The sequence below is a fragment of the Pinus tabuliformis genome, chromosome 6 (assembly GCF_031772625.1).
Source record: "Pinus tabuliformis cultivar Carrire ecotype Pingquan chromosome 6, CPIR1, whole genome shotgun sequence".
NCBI classification, from domain to species: Eukaryota; Viridiplantae; Streptophyta; class Pinopsida; order Pinales; family Pinaceae; genus Pinus; species Pinus tabuliformis.
The window spans coordinates 1,157,091,931-1,157,116,470 of record NC_142292.1 but is presented as its reverse complement, the minus strand read 5'-3'; the positions used below and the strand labels follow the sequence as shown (position 1 = coordinate 1,157,116,470).

The window sequence follows — 24,540 nt, the reverse complement described above, 5'->3', positions numbered from 1 at the left end:
CTGTAGTCTGTGGATGCATAGAAGGAGGCAGTTTCAGCTGTTTTCTGAGGACAGCAATGTCCTCTTCTTTCTTCTTCATCAGTGCCTTTATGCCTTTGGCATCTTTCGGATCATGCCCCAATTCAATGATGATCTCCTCCAAGGATTTGATCCCGTTGTCCTTTGTTAGAGAAGATGCTTTCTCCAAATCTAACTGAGCAGAGGTATTATTCAAGGAGTTTTGCAATTTATGAGCTAACATAGCTTTATCAGTCAGTGTGGAGTATACCATCTCTCCAGTCTGTTTATGAAGCTCAATCTGGTCCATTGGATGAATATCCTTGGCCAAGACCTCCAGATTTGTCCTAATGCAATCAACTGCTGATTGTGGTTGCTGCACATTGGGCTTAAAATAACTCATGATCATTTTTCCCTCCTTAATGTCATAGGCAGACATCAACCTTTGCTGGTTTTTGGGGGCCATCTTAAGATACTGGTTATAAATCTGCAACCTTAGTGGGTCATTTCTAGCCTTTATCTTTGTGAATTTTCCTTTGATGTCGGAGGCTTGCCTACTTGGTGGCCTAGTGGATGAAACTTCCACAATATGCTGCCTTTCTAGCTCCTGCCTGTGTGAGCTAGTTGATGTTTCTATCACTGGGAAAGTCTACTGGCTGGTTACCCTCTCACCTCTTAGACTTTTAGTTGTTTCTTCAAAGATTTCATCTTCTGACAGAGGATTGAGTCTTTGCCTTTTTTCCCCTGGTTGTTCTGTAGGCCCAGTGACAGGTGTGGCTTCTTCCCTGTCTCTTTTCTTGCCTCTTTCCTCATTTAGAGGAGTCTGTAATGTAGAAATCTCTGCTGCTTTGGTTTGGACCGGGGGAATTTTCCCCTGCTGATCAGTCATTGCTTGCTGCTCCGCGTCTGCCACTTCCTTGCCCTTAGAAGACCCTGTAACCGGTGCGTTAGCTTCTTGTACCGGCTGCTGTGAAGTTCCAGCGGAGGATGTACCCTCTCCGGTTTTTTGAGGCAGCTTGAAAGATATATGTCCAAAAGAGTCCAGGTCAAGGGTCTTTTCAAGATCTTTCATAGCTTTTTCCATCTTTTCTTGTTTAGTAATTTCTTCTATTAATGTACCCTCTACCCACTCATCCTGATTAGCAAACTGTTCAATTTCAGGGATCCTATGATGTATATAAGCTGATAGCCTGTTTCTTACTTTTCTGTCACTTATAAAACTATTTGGGTCATATGGCACCCACCAGAAACTTTTCTTCAATTTAAGGTCTTCCCCTAATATCTTATCAGCATCTTCCCATGCCTCCCTCTTATGGATGATAAAAGGGCCTAACTGGTTTTTAATTCTCAGCTAAGCCTTTTTCTTTGCATTGCAAAAGTGGGTTAAATCTGCATTGATAAGTTGCCTAAAATATTCCAAGGCAAATAGCCTCATAGGCACATACCTATGCAACTTGAATGGGCATAATTCACATCCATATATTCTGATTTCAGTGTGATTCTGGTAGAGGTACCACTCACCTATCTTGTATTGTCTGGAAAGCTATAAAATCTTCTTTATATCACCAAAGAGCCTAGGAGGAGGAACTCCTATCAATAGAGTGGAGGTTGGATGCACAAACAAGTCAATGAATTCACAGTAGGTATAAGGGTATTCACAAATATTGTGGAAGAACGAGGTCCAAAATATCACAGACCTCCGCTCTCCTTCGGAATCCAATTTCCTGATGGGAAATGAAAAGTTGTCTGGCTGATAATATAGCAGAAGGTGGTATATGAATGAGGTGTACTTGAAGACTCCTTCTCTGTCCAAATTTATGAATTGCTCATTGATTTTATTGTCAATGAAGAGACATAATCATATTTGACCGCAGGGGGCTGTCCTGGAGTAAACATTGACAACATAACTAAGATGGTCTCATCAACAAATTCACTGGTTTTGAATCCCAATATAAAGGATATCATGTCAAGAATAAGCCTGCCAGTTTCAGTAAACTAGGAATGCACATAGGGAGGTGGGCCTTGGGGTTGGCAATCTGGTCTCATGAATAATTGAGCAATCCGGGTTATCTCTGAATTGGGCAATTGAGAGCCTTGCTCAAGAAAAAATCCCATGGAACGAGGAGCAAGGGGCTGAGTGGGATGGAAGTGTAACATCTCATTGATAGATTCAGTTGTTATGTAAAAGAGAATAGTTTGGCACAGCATTGGTGAATAATATCTGGGAACACATTGACTGAGGGAAGGTAATACCTAGGAAGATTAGATTCCCATATTCCATAGATATCATAGTTGCTCAGATGACTATTCCTAATTCGGCAAAATGCCTAGATATGGTTCATATCACCAGATAACTCTTTTATTTGAAAATCTCTGTCAACCAAGGGTAACCAATCCAGGTCTTTATGAGGCGCTTTGAGGGGCGCCACGTTCAGGGCTATGGAAGCTTCCATGTTTGGTTCTTGTGTTTTCAAACTGGAGGTCGTGTTTCTGTAGGAAAATGGGCAAAACAACAGTTCTAGGTGTCTTTCTCTGAGAGCTACGGACTGACTTTGCTGGAATTTGGCTTTGTTGGGTAAAACTGACCGAGGAAAAACGAAATTACAGGTTCGGGAGGCAAGTTGGGTAAATACCTGTGTTCAGAAGGCAAAACAGTGCAATTCGCAGGTTGGCCGATGAGCTGCAGAGCATGACGTTGAAATTTGTTGGCCGGGTGGTGGACTGGACGCTCGAGCAATCAACCAGACGTTTTTTGCATGTAAATAGTTCACAGAGAAAAAGAATGAAAATGACATTTTTCCCAATAATTTAACAAAATTTGGCTTTGGCGGATGATTTTGGCATTAATTAGTGGTATGACGTCATCGGGATGGGACGTCTTGTCGTTTAGCACAGGACCGGTAAGTGGTTTCCTCTCACACAGCTTATGGGGTCAAGCGGTTTCGGGTGGAGAGGCAACGAGCAAGGCAGCACGTCGACACGCGTCCCGGGTACAGGCGCAATACCACCCTTTCCCCTGGCGGTAAACTTCGACGGCGGATGAGGTCACAATATAGATCTCAGCCGTCGGATGCAAGGTCCGAGATCTGGCGATGGACGGGTTATGAATAAGGCAGAGGTTTAATGCGCGGGGGCCCATCCACTAACCACGTTTTTTAATCACATCGGGCGTAATATTATTGGTTGTTGGGGTTGGTTTAAGTTATTAATTAACCAAATGTTAATTAACTCTTAGGTTTTACATGGCGGTTTAGGTTATTTAAAGGTTTCATATAAACCCTTAAATCCTGAATTACATAATGATATGGTTTATAACTAAACCGGGGCGAGATATTAGAATATAGGGGTTTTAAGTATATTAATAATATACGGGAAAGGGCAATTTATACAAGGGATTTTTATAATAAAGTTATTGGTTAATATGAATATGATTAAAAGCAAGCGCTAAGTCTAATGTCAAGAAACTTAGGCTAAGAGAATGAAAAGGGTTTACACAAGAAATGTGGCTTTGTGCCTAAGTAAAAATGTCGTTTTATTTAGGCCTTTTATGAAATGAGATGAAGTGATTTATGAGGGATATTAAGCAGATCTTAATATCTTTGGGGGGAGATTAGTAAGTGATATGGGAAAAGATGAGGGGGATTTAATCATGCTTCTTCCATGGTACCTGTGATAGAAGTAAGTTTTAACATTCTGAGAGACAAAACCTGTCACAAGCCTCTTTCTGCAACACCAAAACTGCCTACCCAGCCTAGTTTGCCTAACATTTTTTTTCTTCTCTTTCTTTGGGTGCACTTAGACTAGCAAACCCTTACAAATTTTCTTTTCTTTTCATGGGAATCCTATCTAAGTCTGCCCTTATTTCTTCCAAGGGCTTAGATTAAACTATTGAGCTCCTTTGCTTCTCTACCTAACTATTTATCTGCCAAGATTAAACATTTTTGACAGATTTTATTCTCTATCAATAATACAAGAAAATTGAAACATGAACTGGCCAAAATTGAGCTGTTTAGCCATCCATCAACTACAGCATAAAGTTCAACAAACTGCACATGATACTTTATTTACAAAAAAATGAAATATTAGTGGCACTTGGACTTGCACACTTTCCTGGTCCTTATATTTGGGGTTCATTTCTTTTCTTTTTTCTAACCATCTTATTCTTTTTACTCTTTGATTTTTCTTTTATGGTATACCCTCTTTACATTTTTTAATTTTTTGATTTTTCACAATATGGAAACCTTTACAGCAGGGAAATGATGAACATATCAGGGATTTCAACCAGTCAATCATGAAATATGACACCTATTGGTATAGGAGCATAACAATAAGGACCGGACATTCTTTCATCACATGATCAAAAGATCTATAGTACTTACAGGTTGTAGTAGGATTCTGACAATCTCTTACAAAATGACATGCCTGGCCATAGTTATAGCAAAGGATCTATCCACGTCCTCAATTAGCTCCTCCTCCTCATCCTTATCCTTGGAAACCTCCTCGACTAGTCTGTTTTCCTTGATCCTTGTGTGCATGTCTTTCAACTTGCATTATGTAAGCATCAACACTGCGCTCCATCATCAAATCATAATTTCAACAATTTTTCTCATCGCGTCCTACTAATTTACAAAAGTTGTAAAATAGTTGCCTTGCTGTCTACACATATTTTTGCAATAAATAGCAATCTTCAGAGCGATGTTGGTTGTTAGTAAAACATATCTCGCACCACATGCTTGATCCTGGATTTAATGGATTAGGTGATCCACTAGCCAAGTAATCTCTGAACACAGGGCATTGTTCCTTAGAATGACCTTCTGATTTACACTTTATACACCACACTTCTTGTCTAACTTCTTTACCTCCCTTGTGATATTGCAATTCTAAGGTCAAATTTCCTAGATAACTCTGAATTCATTGTACTCCTGCATGAGTATCTCCTATCAACGAAGCTTCCAACTTCATTGCAATTTCTAGAGCTTCGGCTTGGGTTGATATATTTTGTTGAGTCAAGGGTAATCTGATATGTGGCAGCAGCATAGATATAAACCATTTCTTATGCTAGATTGGATCATTGATCCAACTCCCAAACAGATTCATTAGGTATATGTTTGATTTCCTTCAGCTCAGTAATGGACTGTGACTTTGAATTCAGCTTCTTAAACTCTGATATCAACACTTTCTTAATATCATCCAATGAGGCTATTGAAAAGTGTGCAACAAGAAATGCTTGTTGAGAATGCAACAAGATGATGGAGCTTAGTGAAAAGAGACACCTTCACTAAGTGGGCCCGCAGGCAAATTATGGCGCAAGTTCTATCTTTTGACCCCAGCATGGGTGATCACAGTGTGGGCGATCACAGTGTGGGCGATCACAGTGTGGGTGATCATAGTGTGGGTGACCGCAGTGTGAGTGATCACAGTGTGAGTGATCAAAGTCTATTTTTAGACTGGCTGTCAAAAATAGAAAAGTCAAATATTATTGTCTCATAATAATATTTGGACTATAAACTTGATCTTATTCTCTTGGAGCACTTCAGTTTGAGCTACAGATGTGGCCCATGCAGCTGTCAGAAGGAAGTACGCTTTTCTTATGAGTCAGTTGAGTTGTTGCATGCATGACTTCAGTTAGAACTCAAGTGAGTTGAGTTTAGTGGATTGGAGGTGCAGTTGATGGAGTTGTGTTCAGTTTATCTTTGTTAAACTAGTTGTATTTAGTCTAACTGATCAATAGACTAGAGATGAGTTGGGTGAATTAGTTATTAATTAATTCACAAGTTATTAACTCATAATGCAACTATAGAATACATCAGTTAACTCAGTTGCATGTCAGTGCATGTTCAGTTCAGCAGGGACAGGTGTTAGAGAATCAGATTGCTATCAGTTGTGACTATAGCTGTGCATGATGATTTGCACAATCAGAGGGATTGAGTATGCCAATGAATTGGCCAATATCAAGAATTGTAGCCTGTGCTCACGTCCAACAGAGTGCGAGTGATTATTTTCAGGTCAAATACGAGTTTGGTAAGCCATTCTCATCAGTTCTTGAGCAGGTATTGAGCTGGAGAGGCAGGCAAGCAGTGGAAGAGATTTGGAGATCAGATCTGAGCTGTATTGTGTGTAACAAGTGGAGTTGGTACTGGATTGCTTGTGATAAGCATTGTACTTTGTAATGTTACATGATTCAATCAATATAATATACAGATAGTGTGGGGTTTTTAGCGAGATGCTTTCCCCGGGATACATACTGTGTTAATGAGTTTGATTGATGCTTATATGTGTGCCTGTGTGAATGTTTTTGCTTCTGTAAATTGATGATCAATGTAGAGGAGATTATGTATTATACATGTTCCGCTTATAATTGTATGATCAGGATAATCTCTGTGAATATGTGTTAAATTATTCAAAATTTCTACATGGTATCAGAGCTAGATTTGTAGATAATTTGCAGGAAATTTCTACATGGTATCAGAGCTAGATGATTTGTAGAAAAAGTTTCTACATGGTATTAGAGCCCTTTGATTTGTAGGAAAAGTTCTACAGGATATCAAAGCGAGGATTGATCATCAGATCTATTATTCAGGAAGTGTTTACATTTTATTTCTTCAGGCAGAGTCTGTCATCGGGCCAGGTAGCCTCTGGATTCATCCTTCTTTTGGAAGGTGAGATATCTGGTAAAAGCCCATACAGTCAATCTCTGTACGAGAAATATTTTGTTCTCACGAATTCTAGATTGGAAGCGGTTGAGTTTTGAGCTGGTGGAATTCGAATTTAATTCCAAAGCAAGAGATAAAACTCAGAAACATTCAGTGTGAGAATGGAGACAGTATGCCCCAGTATCTCACGAAGTTCACCCAATGCCGGGATGAGCTGGGAAGTGTGGGGGTGACTGTCGGATGAGGATGGTGAGTCTAGCACTCCTTGGCCTTCCTAAGAGTTGGCATAGCTACCAGGACTCGGTGAATGGAAGGGAGAAACTGCCAAATTGGGAACGACTATGGTCAGATTTGATGCAGAAGGAGATTAGATGGAGCACTAGAGACGGTTCTTCATCCATGCAGGATGAGGAGAACTGTGCCTTAGCGAGTAAGGTAAAGAAGGGGAAGGAGAAGTTTTCTCTTTCCGAATCTTGTTCTTCCAATGATGGGAAGAATATTGACAAGTCGAAGGTGAGATGCTCTCATTGTCATGATGGAGACTTGGTGGTTGAGAGGGAGCATACATTACCTTTCAACATGCAGAGCCAGAAGAAGTCTCACACGATTGTGGAGGAGCCACGATTGGTGCAGCAGCTTCAGGAGGTTGTGGAGGAGCCACAACAAGGGAAGCTGAGTGGAGATCGAGTAGAGACATCTACTCATGCAGAGACCTCCAGTAGGGGGAAACTTCAAGCCAGGTGGGCTAAGGGATCGCATGCAGCCATACCTCCAGGTAGGAGGTGGGGTGATGTGGGTTGATCGTCCCAAGGAGGAGGGGCAGGATTCTTGAGGTACCCAACCTCTTGGATGAGACCTTGCTACGGGAGCCCCAGATGTGTAGTAGCAGGAACTGACTGATTGGGTAGAGACAGATGCGGATGGAGCGGCAAAGAGAACGACAGTGCAGGGAATCCCAGGACAGCGCATAGCTAGCAGGCTGCAGCAATGCGACAGGCACAAGTGTTTTGCACAGTTCTAGGTGGCACAGAGAGGTGTGTAATGGTGCGAGATGCATGGATATGTTGCAGTAGCGCAGATATCAGAGAGGGAGCACTTGTCAGTAGTAGGTAGAGCTTCAGCATCAGAGGGTGTTTCTAGCACAACAGGGAGGTCAGTTGGGAGGTGCAGTGCGGATGCAATGCTGGGGGATAGAACCAGCAGCAGCACGGATGCAGTCAGAGATCAAAGTGACAGAGGCTAGAGCAGTCAAATACTGAAGAGCACAGAGATGCAGAGTTTCAATCGACAGAGGCAATAGCAGTTAGAGACTTTGATGACAGAGCAAGTGGACCAGCCAGATGTGTTGCATGGAGAACATTCCAGAGTTATAGGATTGGGTTTGAGAGGAAGCATTTCTTGTTGAGAGGGAGTGTTGAAAAGTGTGCAACAAGAAATGCTTTTTGAGAATGCAACAAGATGATGGAGCTTAGTGAAAAGAGTCGCCTTCACTAAGTGGGCCCGCAGGCAAATTATGGAGCAAGTTCTATTTTTGATCCCAGCATGGGTGATCACAGTGTGGGTGATCACAGTGTGGGTGATCACAGTGCGGGTGACCACAGTGTGAGTGATCACAGTGTGAGTGATCAAATTCTATTTTTAGACTGGCTGTCAAAAATAGAAAAGTCAAATATTATTGTCTCGTAATAATATTTGGACTATAAACTTGATCTTATTCTCTTGGAGCACTTCAGTTTGAGCTACAGATGTGGCCCATGCAGCTGTCAGAAGGAAGTACGCTTTTCTTATGAGTCAGTTGATTTGTTGCATGCATGACTTCAGTTAGAACTCAAGTGAGTTGAGTTTAGTGGACTGGAGGTGCAGTTGATGGAGTTGTGTTCAGTTTAGCTTTGTTAAACTAGTTGTATTTAGTCTAACTGATCAATAGACTAGAGATGAGTTGGGTGAATTAGTTATTAATTAATTCACAAGTTATTAACTCATAATGCAAATATAGAATACATCAGTTAACTCAGTTGCATGTCAGTGCATGTTCAGTTCAGCAGGGACAGGTGTTAGAGAATCAGATTGCTATCAGTTGTGACTATAGATGTGCATGATGGTTTGCACAATTAGAGGGATTGAGTATGCCAATGAATTGGCCAATATCAAGAATTGTAGCCTGTGCTCACGTCCAATAGAGTGTGAGTGATTATTTGCAGGTCAAATACAAGTTTGGTAAGCCATTCTCATCAGTTCTTGAGTAGGTATTGAGCTGGAGAGGCAGGCAAGCAGTGGAAGAGATTTGGAGATCAGATCTGAGCTGTATTGTGTGTAATAGGTGGAGCTGGTACTGGTTTGCTTGTGATAAGCATTGTACTTTGTAATGTTACATGATTCAATCAATATAATATACAGATAGTGTGGGGTTTTTAGCAAGATGCTTTCCCCGGGATACATACTGTGTTAATTAGTTTGATTGATGCTTCTATGTGTGCCTGTGTGAATGTTTCTGCTTCTGTAAATTAATGATCAACGTAGAGGAGATTATGTATTATACATGTTCCGATTATAATTGTATGACCAGGATAATCTCTGTGAATATGTGTTAAATTATTCAAAATTTCTACAGAGGCAGCCTGATTAGTTGAATACTTCATGTACCATGCCAGTGCTCTTTCTCACAACGTCGTAATGAGTTGTTCCTTCTTTACATCTTCTTCATTAATCTATCTTGCTTTCCATATTACTTCAGCTACAAACCAGAATTGCTCTGGATCCTCTGATCCAAGTCCTCAAAAAACAGGAATCTTAATATCATCAACCATTCTTCTTAGAGGGTGAGGTGGGAGGGTAGGAGGTGTAGGGGAATTAGGGGAAGGGAGATCAGGGGTAAGGGGAGTAGAGGGATGGGGGAACCCAGAGATTCCTTGATTATTCTCAGCTCCTAACTTCGATGCACCTTCATGTTGGGAGGGGGAATGTCTTGAGGTTATGGGGTTACTTCCTTCTTCTTCACTCTCGAATTCACCTAACAAGGGGCAGGGGTAAGGGGAGTAGAGGGATGGGGGAACCCAGAGATGCCTTGATTATTCTCAGCTCCTAACTTCGATTCACCTTTAGGTTGGGAGGGGGAATGTCTTGAGGTTGTGGGGTTACTTCCTTCTTATTCACTCTCGAATTCACCTAACAAGGGGTTATACTCAGTCTCAATAAAGTTCTTCAGTTTCTGATATACTATGTATCTCTTTCCACTTCACGTAGACTGAGTTTCTGGTCCAAACTTATTCCCTCTTCGTCCAAACATTAATCTGATTGTATTCGTAGCATGCCCTTTTCACGCAAAAGCATCTTAATCCACATCTTTAATGAATTTAGATACTTACCTATCGGTCCCTTGAAGAATCTTTGCTCATATTCATTGTAAGATATAGTCGTGTATATGGCGAATTCGGTGATAACTCCTCCCACGATACCGTTAATCCAAAATTCAACAGCTCTTGAGATGCGGTTGTTGGTATCCTTGAGTCGTTGTATTAATTCAGGCCTCCATATGATAGGCTCGTATTTTTTAAAATAATTCTGTGCTAGATCAACCATGATACCCATTCATATAGTTCATTAGAAAACAACGTGAAGAAAATCTTGTACTTTTCTGTGAAAAGATATCTCTGCAACCAGGCTTCATTCGTCAACCACGAATTTATGTTCTCCTGAGCTACGAATTCTCGTTCTTTCAGATTTACCAAATATTCTATTTCATTATTTGATGGATGCCACATCCACATGTCCCTCAAATAGATCTCAGTCCCCACAAGGTAAAATTTTGTTGGCTCGGTTGAGCTTGACCCAGGTTTGGCTTGGACTTCACACCAATAAAACCCTTAGACACCGGCCCTTTCAACAATGACCTGCAAGCATATCGCAATCTCACCCGAGGTGGCTATGGGTGGTTATAGAACCAGGTTTCTACAACATTGAGGGACTGCGTGAGGTAGATTTTACTTCGCTTTTTTGTATTTTACTTACTCTTCTGTCATACATATCACTATTGTGTTGTATAACTTAACTACTTACTTCATCACATTCAGTCTAACATAAACATATCATAGAACAACAAAAATTGTGTTATCATAACATTTACTTGCAATCGATCCCGCTGAAGGCCCTGCTCCCGCCTGATCTCCCCGTGCGCCTCTGCCCTTGCCCCCAGGCTCTGCCTGGTCGGGCTTTCGTGCCCCGATCCTCGCTGCGTCCTCTAGCTCAGATCCCCTCGGGGTCTGCTGCTCGTCGGTCTGATCCCTCTCGCTCTCAGCGGGCCTGCAATGGCAGGATCCGCTTCCCCTCCCCCTGCTTCAGAGAACCAAGAAGAAATTTTCGCCTCCCTCCTGTCTGAACCTTCAGATGCTAGACCGCGCCCCTCTCAAACAAAGTTCATAAAAAAGCTGGATGAAATACCCGAGGTGAATCTCCCTCCTTCCCTTCCAAGGAAATCGGCAATAGCCCTTGCAGAAAGAGGTCTTGTAGGCCAGTTTACTGGGCTCTGGCCATCCCCAAGAACTGTCCAAAAATGGGTGGAGCGCAACTGGAGCACAATGATTCAGGGAAAGATCGCCATCAGATTTTGTGGACGTGGGTACTTCACCTTCCTGTTCGAATCAAAAGAAGACAAGAATCTCATCTTCCGCAATGGCCCCTACTTCATGGATACAAGAGGCCTCTATCTGAACAGATGGACCCCGGATTTTGATCCGGAAATGGACATCCCTAACGCAGTTCCTGTCTGGGTGCGCCTCCCTCACTTACCGCTTCACTGTTGGGGGGATGAATCGGTAAAAGCCATAGGCAATGCAGTTGGAAAATATATTGACAGATCGGAACCAAGAGAAAACATGCACGCATGCGCAAGGATCTGTGTTGAAGTTGACTTAGGGAAAGGACTCCCTGAAGCCATCAAGATTAAGGTGGACCAGTGGATGCACATTCAGCAGCTGGACTACGAACAGCTCCCCTTCAAATGCAAGGTATGTCACGAGTATGGTCATTTTGCTAATAGATGTAGCAAGCTAAAAGCAAAGGAAATAGAAAATAACGAGGGAAACACAGAGGGATCATGGGAACAATTTAAAAGGAAAAAGTCCTCTTCTAATCAGGGCCCCAGTTCCACAGCCCCCCCGGCATCAAGCTTCCCCCCCCCCTCCCCCTCCCTCAACCTTCCCCTCAACCTCTAATCCCTTCAAATCTTTAGCTGCTGAAACCCCTCTCTCCCCACCCCAATCCCCCCGCCCCGCCTCTCCCTGTTCAAATCCCCCTCCCTCTCCTCCCCCCACCATTGAAAGAATTCTCACAAGGAACAAAGCCAAAGAAGCCAATCAGCCTTCTGATCCTCCGAGAAAAGTAGGCAGGAAAACGAACAAAGAACTCAGGGATGAAACAGCAGCAAAGGAGATGGCAACCGGAACTCAGCAACCCATGGACTCATATTTAGGCAGGCTAAAAGGAAGTGGCGAAAAAACAAAGGAGAAGTCCGGATCCCACCCCATAGCTGGTAAATAATGAACTTGGTCTCTTGGAATTGTAGGGGGATGGGCTCCTCCTTAAAGCTGAAAGCCATCAAGGATCTACTAAATCAGGAACAGCCGGACATCCTCCTAATCCAGGAGACCAAACTCAACGAACAGGACTTTCTTCACCAAACCCAACGATTCAAAAATTTCACAGGCCTCTCCAAAGGATCTGATGGGGCATCAGGATGGATTGGAACACTTTGGAACAAAAACAAGTGGGAAATCACCAACTCACACCAATGCTCTTGGTGGATCAGAACAGATCTAAAGTATAAAAGCTCGCAGGAAACTTTTCATATATATAATATATATGCTCCCAATCATTACAGGGACAAAGCAAGTTGCTGGAACACCATAGAAGAGGACATCACCGCTCTCCAAAGCAGCAGGCTAATTCTTGGGGGAGACATGAATCTTATAAGGCATGTGGGAGAAAAGTATGGTGGAAGTTACCACGCAGATCCCTCAAGAGACAAGTTAGAATCTATAATACAACTCTTTAACCTGATAGACACCCCTCTGTCAAATGGGAAATACACTTGGTCCAACAAAAGATCAGGCACACACAATATCAAGGAGAGGCTGGATAGGTTTCTTATACAGGAAGGTGTAGCAGGCAACTTCCAATCAATAAGGAGCCAATTAATCCATGGTTCAGCTTCGGACCATAAGCCGGTGGTCCTCACTTTGGATAAAGGACCAATCCTCGGCCCCCTTCCTTTCAAATACAACAAAAACTGGGATCTCTACGAAGATTTCCGCATCCTTATTCAAAACCAGTGGGCCAAAGAAGTGATAGGGTCGCCTTATTTCGTATGGGAAACAAAGCTGAAACAGCTCCGGACAGCAATAAAGCAGTGGGCGAGGGAGCAGGCAAATCTTGACAGAAAAAAGAAAACCGAACTGCTAGCAGAGATGGAACGCTGGCACAAAGAAAAGGAGCAAACTCAACTCACTGCAGAGGACCTCGAGAAGGAAAAAACTTTGTACAAGGAGCTTTACCGGCAAAATCGAGTGGAGGAAGAGGATCAAAGAACAAGATCCCGCTGCCTTTGGCTGAAGGCAGGGGATAAAAACACTTCTTTTTTCCACAATAATATCAAGATCAGAAGAGCCAGCAACCAAATAGATAAAATTGAAGTAGCAGGGATTGAGCTGAAAGAACAAAAAGAAATAAAAAGCGCAGCCTTTAATCATTTTAAGGATCTTCTCACAGCAGACATCCAACATCATAACAGCGAGGCTTTCCTTAGTATAATAAAGAGTAAAATAACATAAAACCATAACAATGAGCTGGAGCAAGATCCCACAGAAGAAGAAATCAGAGAAGCCACCTTCAGCATGCAACAAGACAAGGCCCCAGGGCCAGACGGTTTCACTGTCGCTTTCTACAGGCAACACTGGGAAACTATAAAGAAGGATTTTGTGAGAGTGATAAAGAATGCCTTTAGAAATCACAAGGTAGGGGAAAATACAAAATCCTCGCACTTAGCTTTGATTCCTAAAGAAACAAATCCAAAAACCTTCGACAGATTTCGCCCCATATCGCTCTGCAATGTCTCATACAAGATCATTACAAAAATTCTCGCCAACAGATTAAAAAAATTCCTTCCACTTCTAATCTCTGAGAATCAGGGTGGTTTTGTCCCAGGTAGGCAGATCATAGACAATGTCATTCTAGTTCAGGAAGCCATTCATAGCAGCCTCAATAGAGGAGAGCGGGGAATGATCATCAAATTGGATATGGCAAACGCATTCGACCGGGTGGATCACACCTTCCTCAGAGCAGTTCTCAAAAAATTTGGCTTCTCCTCCAACTTTGTCAACATCATCAACGGGTGCATCTCTAATCCTTGGACAGCGCCTTTGATCAATGGACGACCAAGCAACTACTTCAGAAGTTCGAGGGGTCTACGGCAGGGCTGTCCCCTCTCCCCCTTCCTCTACATTCTTATGGCCGAGACTCTGAGTGCTCAACTAGAAAACCTTCGCAGCAAAAAAGAAATCACGGGCATTCGCATTGAACGAGGGATAAAGGAGATTAATCACTCGCTCTTCGCGGATGACACTCTGCTAATTGGGGGCGCCTCCAGTTTGATGGCTAGGAGGTTCAAAAGAGTCCTGGATGCCTTCCTCCTTGTATCTGGGGGAAAACTAAACAACAGTAAATGCAAAATTTACACCTGGAATGTTCCCTTTCAGATCCAACAAAGAATTTCTCAGATTCTAGACATCCCTCTGCAAAGAAGCTGGAGCTCCTTCTCTTATTTGGGTCTCCCTTTGGCAAAAGAACACATCAAAGCAGAAGTCTGGACAAAACACATCGAGAAGATGAGAGGCCTCCTTCAGAGTTGGGATGCCTCTTGGTTAAATCTTGCTGGCAGAACTATTCTTATAAAGGTTGTCCTCTCAGGCCTCCCAATCTACCAGTATGCGGTAATTATGGCTCCCGCTAGCATCCACAAGCACATAGAACTCATTATGAGAAGTTTTCTCTGGCAGGGGGGAAAACAGGACTCAAAGAAATTCAGCCTTGTTAATTGGGACCAAGTCACCCTTCCGTATGAAAAAGGAGGATTATCCATAAAAATTCCAAGTCTCTCCAATCAGGCTCTGGGGCTTAAGCTGATATGGAAGATCCTCTCAGGGAATGGCTCGTGGTGGGTGGAGACAATAAAAAGGAAATACCTCAGCGGTCCAAACTCCAACATTCTTCAGGATCCAATTGTGGACAGGCCGTGTACTCCAATGTGGAGACTGATTAAAAAAGTCTTACCCCACTTCAGAGGAAATACCTCCAAAATCCCAGGAAGCGGAAAGAATGTCAAAATTTGGCTTGACAGAATCATGGGCTCCAACCCAAGGAACTCACTTCAAGAACTAAGACCTCTTCAAGTCTGGATGGAGGAGCGAAATATATCCTCTCTGTTTGACATATCCACCTGGTCCCAAAACAGATGGCTTGACTGGAAAGTCCTGAACCTCCCTCTGGATCTCAGAGACCAATGGCACAATTTGAAACTCTCTCTATCCGGTTCAGCTCCAATCAATAAGGAGATGGATGACAGATACATTTGGGACACCTGTGGTGGAAGCTTTACAGTTAAAGAGGGCTATAAATCTTTGCAAAACATGACTCCCACAGTAAATTGGAATCTTCATAAGGCAGCCTGGAAGACCGAATGCATCCCCAAGGTAAAACACTTCAACTGGGCCCTCTTAAAAGGGAAAATTCTTACAGCCGAGAATCTGAGAAAGAGAGGAATACAAGGCCCCTCGATTTGCTGTTTTTGTCAAGCAGAGGAAGAGTCCATTCATCACTCCTTCCTTCGATGCCCCTTCGCCCAAAGCTGTTGGAAACAGCTTATTAGCCCTCTGGAAGTTAGAAGAAGTTATGATCACGTGAACAACCTCCAGAGAAATTGGAAGCAAGAATACCCTTTGAACAGGAAAGGTAAGAATAATCTCTTAAGAATATGGAAATGCGTTCCAGCTACGCTGTGCTGGAACATTTGGTTAGAAAGGAATAATCATGTCTTCAAAAATGGACAGATTAAAATCGACAGGATCATCGCAAAGACAATAGCAGGGATTTCAGAGGCTATCAGTGCCAACCATATAGCTCTCCCAGATCAACAAAGATGGACAAAAGAGGAGAAAGACTGGTACAACAGCTTTAATATTAGCCACTCTCAAAATCCCTCTCCTCAACTTAAAGCTCTGCAGAATCGACACAATTGGAAACTCAGGGGCGCTAAAGAAGATATAAACAAATGGATCCTAGCTCAGAATCGTCCCTTTCTCCTCTTTGATGGAGCATCAAAGAGCAATCCCGGGAGTGCAGGTGCAGGAGGAATAATCAAAGATCAGAATGGGAATATCATTTGCAGCTATGAATGGGGACTTGGAATCGCCACTAACAACGTCGCCGAAGCATACAGCCTGCTTTTAGGCACCTCGATTCTGCACAGGACAGGTTTACGGAACGCCATAATCCTTGGGGACTCGGCTATCATTATAGTAGCAATGAACACAGGCAAAGAGTTCAATAAAGCAAGTCTCAACAGCATCAAGGCGAGGATAACAGATAACCTCAGACATTTGGGGGAAGTCACCTTTATGCACGTGTTAAGAGAGAACAATGCAGAGGCGGACTCCCTAGTGAGCAAAGCGGTCAACCGGCAACAAGGACAAGTAAGTGAAAATGGCAGAATCTATGCAAGAGCAATACCATAAGATCTCTAGTGGTCAGACAGAGCACAAGGTAAGCTTTCGCAGAAATTGTCAGAAAATCAACCACACTCCTGGTTCTCCCTTCCCCGTCCATCCTTTCTCCCTCATTTCGCCGGCGCATTCCTCCTACCTTGATCCCAAAGCAACTCTCCCACATCTTTCTCGTGATTTCCCCTACAACTTGTCAGGTAAACGTCCTCTCCGCACCATCGAAGTTTGCCTCTCAAATCCGCAGTTGGATTCGCCCTCAGCTTCCCCAGAAAAAAATCCCGAGTCCCCTCATCATGAAGGATCTCTCCCGCTCCTTTATATTCCCCCCCCTACCCCTTCTTCCTTCAGAACTTCCCTGTTTTGCAAGAATCAGTTTGGGAAAGAGGAGTCTCCTAAGCAAGGCAGTCTCAGCGGCAGTAATCAGTTGCCTCCCGCGCCCGATCATCTCACCAGCATTCAGCAAGCAAGCCATCAGAGCATTAGCGACACTCCGGCCCTTAACTCAGCATCCAGGTATAAATCAAGTTTATTGCAAGTTATTTGTTCACTAACCAGTTTGCTCACAGTCATGGCAGAAAGACAACAGCCAGAGGCTCAGGGGGGAGAGGCGCCCCGTGTGAATCCACTTGACAGAGTTTTGGGCAACGACACTTGCACACTTTGTAAAGAGCATTGCTTCTTGATTGCCCGGTGTATGAAGCATCACAACGAACTCCATGAGGACTTCATGGCAGACAGCAGATCCAAGCCTAAAAAGTTGGAAAAACGCAAGAAGGAAATCGAGAGCCTTAACGACAGGTGCGAGCATCTAGAGGAGGCAATCAGGCACATTAAAAAATCTCACGGAAAGCATGCAGGCAGAGGCCTCTACCAAAGACAGCCAAAAGGAGCAGCAGAAAGAAGATCAAATGGAGGACACAGTGAACCAATTCTGGGGTTAATCTCATGAACAGCAAAGTCTGCCTTATAGATGGCCTTTTTGTAAGACAGTATAGTAGATATCTTTTCTAGCACTCTTTCCTCAAGCTAAACTCTCAGAAGTCAAGGGTTGCGCCCCTTCTTTGGACTTCTCCTCTAAATTCCTCTTTCAACATATCATGTATTATCTCCTGCTTACTGCAGTTTTTATAATATATGAGTAGACGACCTTGTAAAAAAAAAAAAAAAAAAAACATTTACTTGCAATCATTACTTCACATAATAGATAGGAAGCAAACATAACAATATATATGAGTACATAATATTGCCCAAAACTTCTTCTTCTTTATTAAGATGAATGTCTTCAATACATTCAGCGTCTTGACCTGCACACACAGCTACAGGTGGTCTACGCACTAAACTGCAGACCCTTCCATGATCTCTGTGCACTCAGCTGTGGAGCCTTCCCTTAAGGCCCAAAACACAACCTAAAAATAGAGGATACAATCACTTGTCTTCATCGACTCTATCATATCATGATCTTCAACAAAGCATTGCATCTCTTTATATACACTATATTGCTACAAAACCATGGTCCACATACCATGGGCCCGACAAGACAATCACATAAAACCCTGCTAACTGTCACAAAATGAGGGGCTTCAACCCACCCCGAAGCCCCTAGAACACCGTGCAGTACATCTATCTTTGTGGTACCAGGCACTCCTCTCCTCAAAATGTAGAGTCTTTGACCAAAATTGGACTAAGATGGGTTGCGCCCAACAATCCTTGTTATCTTTCTTGAGCTTAGCTATATTTAAATAGAGCTTAAGTAAGCATTTATTTCAAGTCTATAGCCCATATATAGGAACTTAAACCATTCCATATACACACCATTAGACAATGATGCTCATTCAAACAGGAACACCACATTACTCAACATTATAGGCCATGATAGAAATATAAATTAAACAAGGACATAACATTCAATATAGGAGAGTCATGATCAAACAGTTATCTTTGATAAATTAAACTAGGCAATTGAGACTAGTACTTCGACTCTCCACCCAACCTTAGACACAATGTAGCCAAGTCTTTCTTGCATTAGTCACCCCTGAGCCACATTCCAGAGCTTGAGGATGAGTGCTTAATGGATTAAACTAAATCTTTGAGCTGATATAAGGGTTCCAGAGGACCATCCACCTCCACCCACCAACTTCTACACCCATTCACTGCCTCATATGGAATCCATAGGTTCAAAACCTCATCCTTTAATCAACAACAAGGGAATCCATAGGTTGTGCCTCCACACTCAATCAACAACAAGTGAGTTCAAAGGTTATGCCTCCACCCTCAATCATCATCAATGGAATCTATAGGTTGTGCCTCCACCCTCAATCAACAACAAGGGAGTCTAAAGGCTATGCCTCCACCCTCAATCAACGTCAAGGGAATCTAGAGGTTTTGCCTCCACTCTCAATCAGCAACAATGGAATCCAAAGGTTGTGCCTCCACCCTCAATCAACAACAAGGGAATACAGAGGTTATTCCTCCACCCTCAATCAATGACAAGGGAATCTAGAGGTTGTGCCTCCACCCTCAATCAACAACAAGGGAATCAAGAGCTCATTGTGAACCAAGAAAACAAGAAAATGGGGCTAAAGAACTCTCTTACCCAAGGTCAACATGATCACGCCTTGACCCAAGTTGCCAAGGGTTTCCAGAGAAAACCATCTCCACCCTTTAGTAAGCTTTCTACTTGAGTCATAAACTTGTTCTTGTCTCGTTCTTTATTAGTTTCTTTCTCATGTGTTCTCACTATTTTTTTTCTTTCTGCATCAGAACTTGACCCCTCTCCCTTACGTGGGCGAGTTCCCTCAATGTGTATGCTTGATTTGCATTATGTCATGCCTTTTCTCTCCCTCTTCTTCGAGAATGCTTGTCTTCTCCTCATGATCCATAAAGTGCTGTGGATATTCCACTGGATAGTTTCTCACAACATATTTGATAATATTATATTAAAAATATGAGATTCTACAGTTTTACAATTTTATTAAACTTTAGATCTGTAGATTTAACTGTAATTAGTGCATGCATATGAATGGAAATTATGTAGAAAAATAGAGAACGAAAAAATAATCACACACACGCATAAGACACAAAATATGCTCTAGGAAACCCTTTTGGGAGAAAACCCAGTTAGAAGGTGAGGTCACTTTACTCTCTTTTTATCTTTGGAAGTTTGGCTACAAGTACAAAGAAGTAAACCTTCTGACCTGTGGGATGATACAGTGCACAAATCCTCCCTATGTGGTCTACCTCTTATCCCTCTTGGCTATATTTTCTCATCTATGGAACAAAATTCTCTCGAAAGAATGGAATGCCTCTTCCTTCTAGTAATCTGGTTATAACACAACCCGATAGCCTACTAGTGGTTAAGTGATTAGGTGCTCAGAATTATGCTCTAAAATAAATGTGTCAAAATCTTGTCAAACTTAGCTTCAGATTGAAGAGCTCCTCATTCTGAATCCAATGGTGTGAATGGTACTCAAATCCGAGTTCATATGAAGAAGTTAGAGCAAGTCAAAGTTTAAATTTGACTTGCCTACATGGGAGGATTAGGATGATGTGGCAAGGTCTTCAGCCAATAACGAGGCGCCAAGTGGTAACGCTCCATTGGCTATCGCAAATCTCATATCGCAGCGGTAGGCAGAAAAGGTGTCTAAAATAAACCCTCGGTAGGTTGGGTTGCGATGCGATCAAATCGCAATCGCAATCGGTGAAAGTGGTCGGTGAACAGGTATCAGCCCCGGCACCGACGCAGTTTGAGTTTTGGATGCGATACAATATTGTGTTGCAGTTTTATGTTCTAGGGGGTCTGTGATATTGCATCACAAATGTTTCGCTGTGTTAAATAGCCCATATCCAATTACCGAATGCGACTAGCGATAAGACCCCAGACGCGATGATTATTTATGCCACAGTTTAATATTCTGTCGGGTACGCCTATATCGCATCACAGTGTTTCACCGCTACAAGACCTTCTTCCCACCTGAACTTGCTAATTGCAATTTGTGATACGGTCGACAGGATATGGCCCATGGTGTAGAGAAATTCTTGCCAATTTAGCAAATTTTGGGACTAATTTGTAGTTTGCTGCTGGATTTTGAGCGTTTTGTGGAAAGAATAGTGGGAGAACTGGGAGAAGTCATAACTCCTTTAGTTCTTATCCAAATTTGATGCAAAAACAGTCAATCCTAGTAGGTTTTAGTATTCTCAACTCATGGAGATAGGTTTTAGAGGCATCTGAGCATTGTAAACACACTTTTGATGTAATTTGAGCATAATAGAAAGGCCCAAGCCACTAGAAGTTGGACCAAAGAGACGTAGCCCAGGAGGGGTGAACTCCTTTATCATGTGCTTGTTGGGTGTTATATTTTTATGTTCTTTGTTGTTATATTTCTGTTGTTTAGAATATGTTTTATGTTAAACTGTTTATAACATTTACATAAGAAACTCTCATGGGAATCTGTTAATTATGCAAAATTTTTGAATCCTTAAGCACTTGAAAAATCAAATGATAAGCATGTTGGGCTTATTTCATAATGGGGAATTAGCACAACATTACTAATCTACTCCAATTTAGATCAAGTTGGTATCAGAGCTCTGGTTTTTCTTACTAGATTTGCTTTGTGAAAGAAGGGCTTAATTGTTTGCAAGTTTATATCATGCTTACAAGGTTAAAGCTCAAAAAAGGTGAAGGAAATCTGGTTGAAAGCCCCGAATTTGGGTCAACTGGAAGAAGAGAAATGTTTCCAAAGTCTTCTACACCAATTCAGCCTCAAGTTTCAAAATTGGCAGCCAATATTCTAACACCAGTACAGCCTCAAGTTGTAGTTGACTCTTCAGAGACTATGTCTCATGAAGGAGAACCTATCATGACAGAAGATGAGAAGACCTTCAAAAAGGCTTTCTTTGATATGATAGAGATTTTTAACATCCTCTATGAAGAGAAGAACAGCATATTCCAAGGAGAAAGCTCCAAGCCTCCCAATGGAGAAGGTTCTTCCAAAGGATGATCAGGCGCTCAGTATTTAGATCAAAAATAAAAGTTCCTCAAATGGATCGAAACCTAAATGACCACGTTCGTCTCAGAAAAATGATCCTAACGCAACTCATTTCACCAAAAACCGAGTTTGTATGAGAAATTTATTGAGTTTTTTCCACTTTGCCAAACAAGAGAAATTTCATTTAAAAAAATGCACAGTCAGCAGCCTGTACTGATAACATCGCAGTTGACTGTGCAAGGTCAAAGTTTAGTCAACATCCAATTGGAGATCGCCAAGTGTCATATTTTGGTTGGTTATCGGGTTGGTGACGTGGCACATTTCTAGTGGTTTGAATTGGACAAATGAGGAGGGGACAAGTGCCAAGCCCAGAGGCTACCACGTGTCCCTCCCCAAAGGTCAGGTTATGGCGCATCAAAATTTTTATGGAGGCATCAAGGTTCAACCCCGTGACCTCTTCTCTACAGATGAAAACACTTAACCATCTCCACTACCCATTTATTTATTGACCTATTATCTCTCTGCAAATATTTGAAGTTTATTGTGGTTGGAGTTGGTGGTTGGGAGGGCCAGCCCTCCCATGTGAACACCACCCAACATGTAACGGTTACAGTCAGTTACACCGGTGGACAACGCGATATAACAAAAACCATTAACACTTAATGTATGGCATGTGACCTCTCCTCCGCAGAAACTACCAAGCTAATGGTTTTGGAACCGTTAGCAGAAATTGTGCCAGAAGCCACACCATGTGTCTGCCTCCTCCAAGACCATCGGGGTAACGATTATACTAATCACACTAATTTGCCATTAACCTCCAATTAATCTACGGTTAACACTAATTAAACCATCAGTTAAGAAGAGTTTAATTCGGTGGCAATTTTGGTAGAACCCACCAATTTCAGCCCTAAATCCAAAAATAGCGGGCTTAAGTGGAGTTCCTCCAGTTTTAGAGGAGCTTTTCTAGGGAAAAACAGTTTTGGCCATAACTGGAGCATTTTTCGACTAAATTGAGCTCAGGAAAAGGTTTTCCTAGCTAATTTCAACATTCTGAACACATTGGAATAGATCTCAAGAGAAGTAGAGCTTTGTAAATAACATTTTTCCCATATTGAGCTAATACAGAGGCCCAAGCCATGGAAGCTAGACCAAGGAAATGTAGCCCAGGAGGGGTGAACTCCTTCATCAAAACACTATGTTAAGTGTTCAATTGATAGTTTTTTGTACTTTTTATTTTTGTTGTTCAGCACTTGTCTTTTATGCTATTTTTCTCATGAATGTCACAATTAAACTTGATCAAATTTGCCTATTAACATTCACAAACAACCTAAGGAAACCTATGCACATGAAGCAATGGAAAAGAATTTGATTATAAATCTATAATTGAAAGTAGCACAACAAAACTAACATTCAATAAAGTTGGTATCAGAGCAAAGGATTATTTGCTTGATTTCTTGAGTTTTGTGCAAGTAGGGTTTTAATAGTTGCAAAATTGTGATGCTTACAAGGTTAAAGTTGTAGAGAGGAGAAGGGAAATTGTTGGTTTCAACTCCTGAGGTAATTCCCAGAAGAAGGAGAGCCACAAGGCCACAATCTCCACCCAAAGTTCCAATTCCAGCTGCACTTGAAACACCTCAAGTTTTGCCTTCAATTGAGATTGAAGAGGTACAAGTAGTACCAAAAACTGAGCATGAATCCACATCCATCATGTCAGGAGCAAGAGAGACTGAAGGTCTTTCATAAGAGGAAGCATTCAAGAAAGCTTTCTATGACTTAAATAACATGGTTAGAGTCTTCTATGAAGAGAGGAACACTAGAATGGATGGAGAGAGTTCTAAGACTCCACACGGAGAAGGAAGCTTGGGAGATAAAAAAAGATGATAAGAAGGGTTCAAAGGGTAATGGAGGAAATCCTCCTCCGTCTCCTCCATCTTCATCTTCCTCATCATCTTCATCATCCTCAACATTTCAAACAACAACATCTTCCACTTCCACCACCAAAACTGTCCATACTCATTCCCAAACCCCAAAAGGAAAAACTCCATTACTCAAATTGGACATTAAGTTTGAACTTCCCATGTACAATGGTGAGGTGAATGCAGAAAAGTTAGACAATTGGATTCGACAATTGGAGGTATACTTCAGAATTCAGAACCTTCAATAAGATAACCTAAAGAACTAGTTGGCTTCATTAAGGCTAGAAGGAGCAACATTAGTCAGGCGGGAAAAAAAGACTCAAGAGGAAATGTGAATTCATGGTAAGATATCCATTTCTTGGGTTGAATTTGTTTATGCAATTAAAAGATAGTTTTACCCTTTAGCCTATATGCAAAAAGGCATTATGAGTTGGCAGAATTTTAGGCAGCCTAAAAGCCAAAGAGTCCAATACTATACCCAGGAGTTTAGAAAGAGGGATTTGTTGTTAGGAGCAAAATTATATTTGGGGTTTACATTCCTATTTGGAACATATTATCCTTATGTTCAATCCAAGCAATTTATATTAGGTATGTGTGCAAGCCACACACCTTGAAGCAAGGGGAAAGAACATTCAGGAAGAGGGTAGTAAGAAGAATCCTCTCAAGGGTAAGGAGAAAGAGAAGGGACGAAAATGGAAGGGAAAGGAGAATGCAAGTGTGAAGAAAGATGGGGAGAAAAGCATATGCCAACATTGTTCCAAAGCTAGGCATGATGAAGCCCATTGTTGGAAATTACATCCTGAACTAAAGCCTAAGAAACAAAACAATAAGGGAAAACAAAAGATGATCGCTACCATACAACAGATCATGGATCAGATTCTGGTGATGAGACCAATATTTCAGCATGGTCACAAAAGGAAAAGAAGTTGTTGCAAGCACTAGTTCCTCACATAGTCAGAAAAACACTCCAAACGAAGAATCAAGAATAGAGTTGTTTCATGTAAGGGTAATTTCAAATCATACAAAAATTGATGCATCATTCGATAGTGGGTCACAATCAAACTTAATTTCAGAAGGCTTGGTCAAAAATCTTAACCTTGAAATTGTACCTCATCATAAGCCATATCCATTGGGTTGGATAGTCCATAATGCAAATTTACACATTACAAGGAAGTGTTTATTCAAGTTCACCATTACTGAAAAGTTCATTGATGAAGTT

At 41.9% G+C, this 24,540-nt stretch overlaps 1 protein-coding gene across 1 annotated transcript; it reads left to right on the top strand.

Moving 5' to 3' along the window:
* The first annotated feature begins 12,604 nt into the window (after window positions 1–12,604).
* LOC149262917 (uncharacterized) lies at window positions 12,605–13,474 on the top strand. Its single transcript, XM_089383434.1, has one exon. The coding sequence runs from the start codon at window positions 12,605–12,607 to the stop codon at window positions 13,472–13,474; it is 870 nt and encodes a 289-aa protein (XP_089239560.1).
* Window positions 13,475–24,540: the final 11,066 nt, after the last annotated feature.

What these genes read in the sequence shown, in the direction of transcription:
- LOC149262917 (XM_089383434.1), top strand. Translation starts at nt 12,605, where the DNA reads ATGAATCTTATAAGGCATGTGGGAGAAAAGTATGGTGGAAGTTACCAC.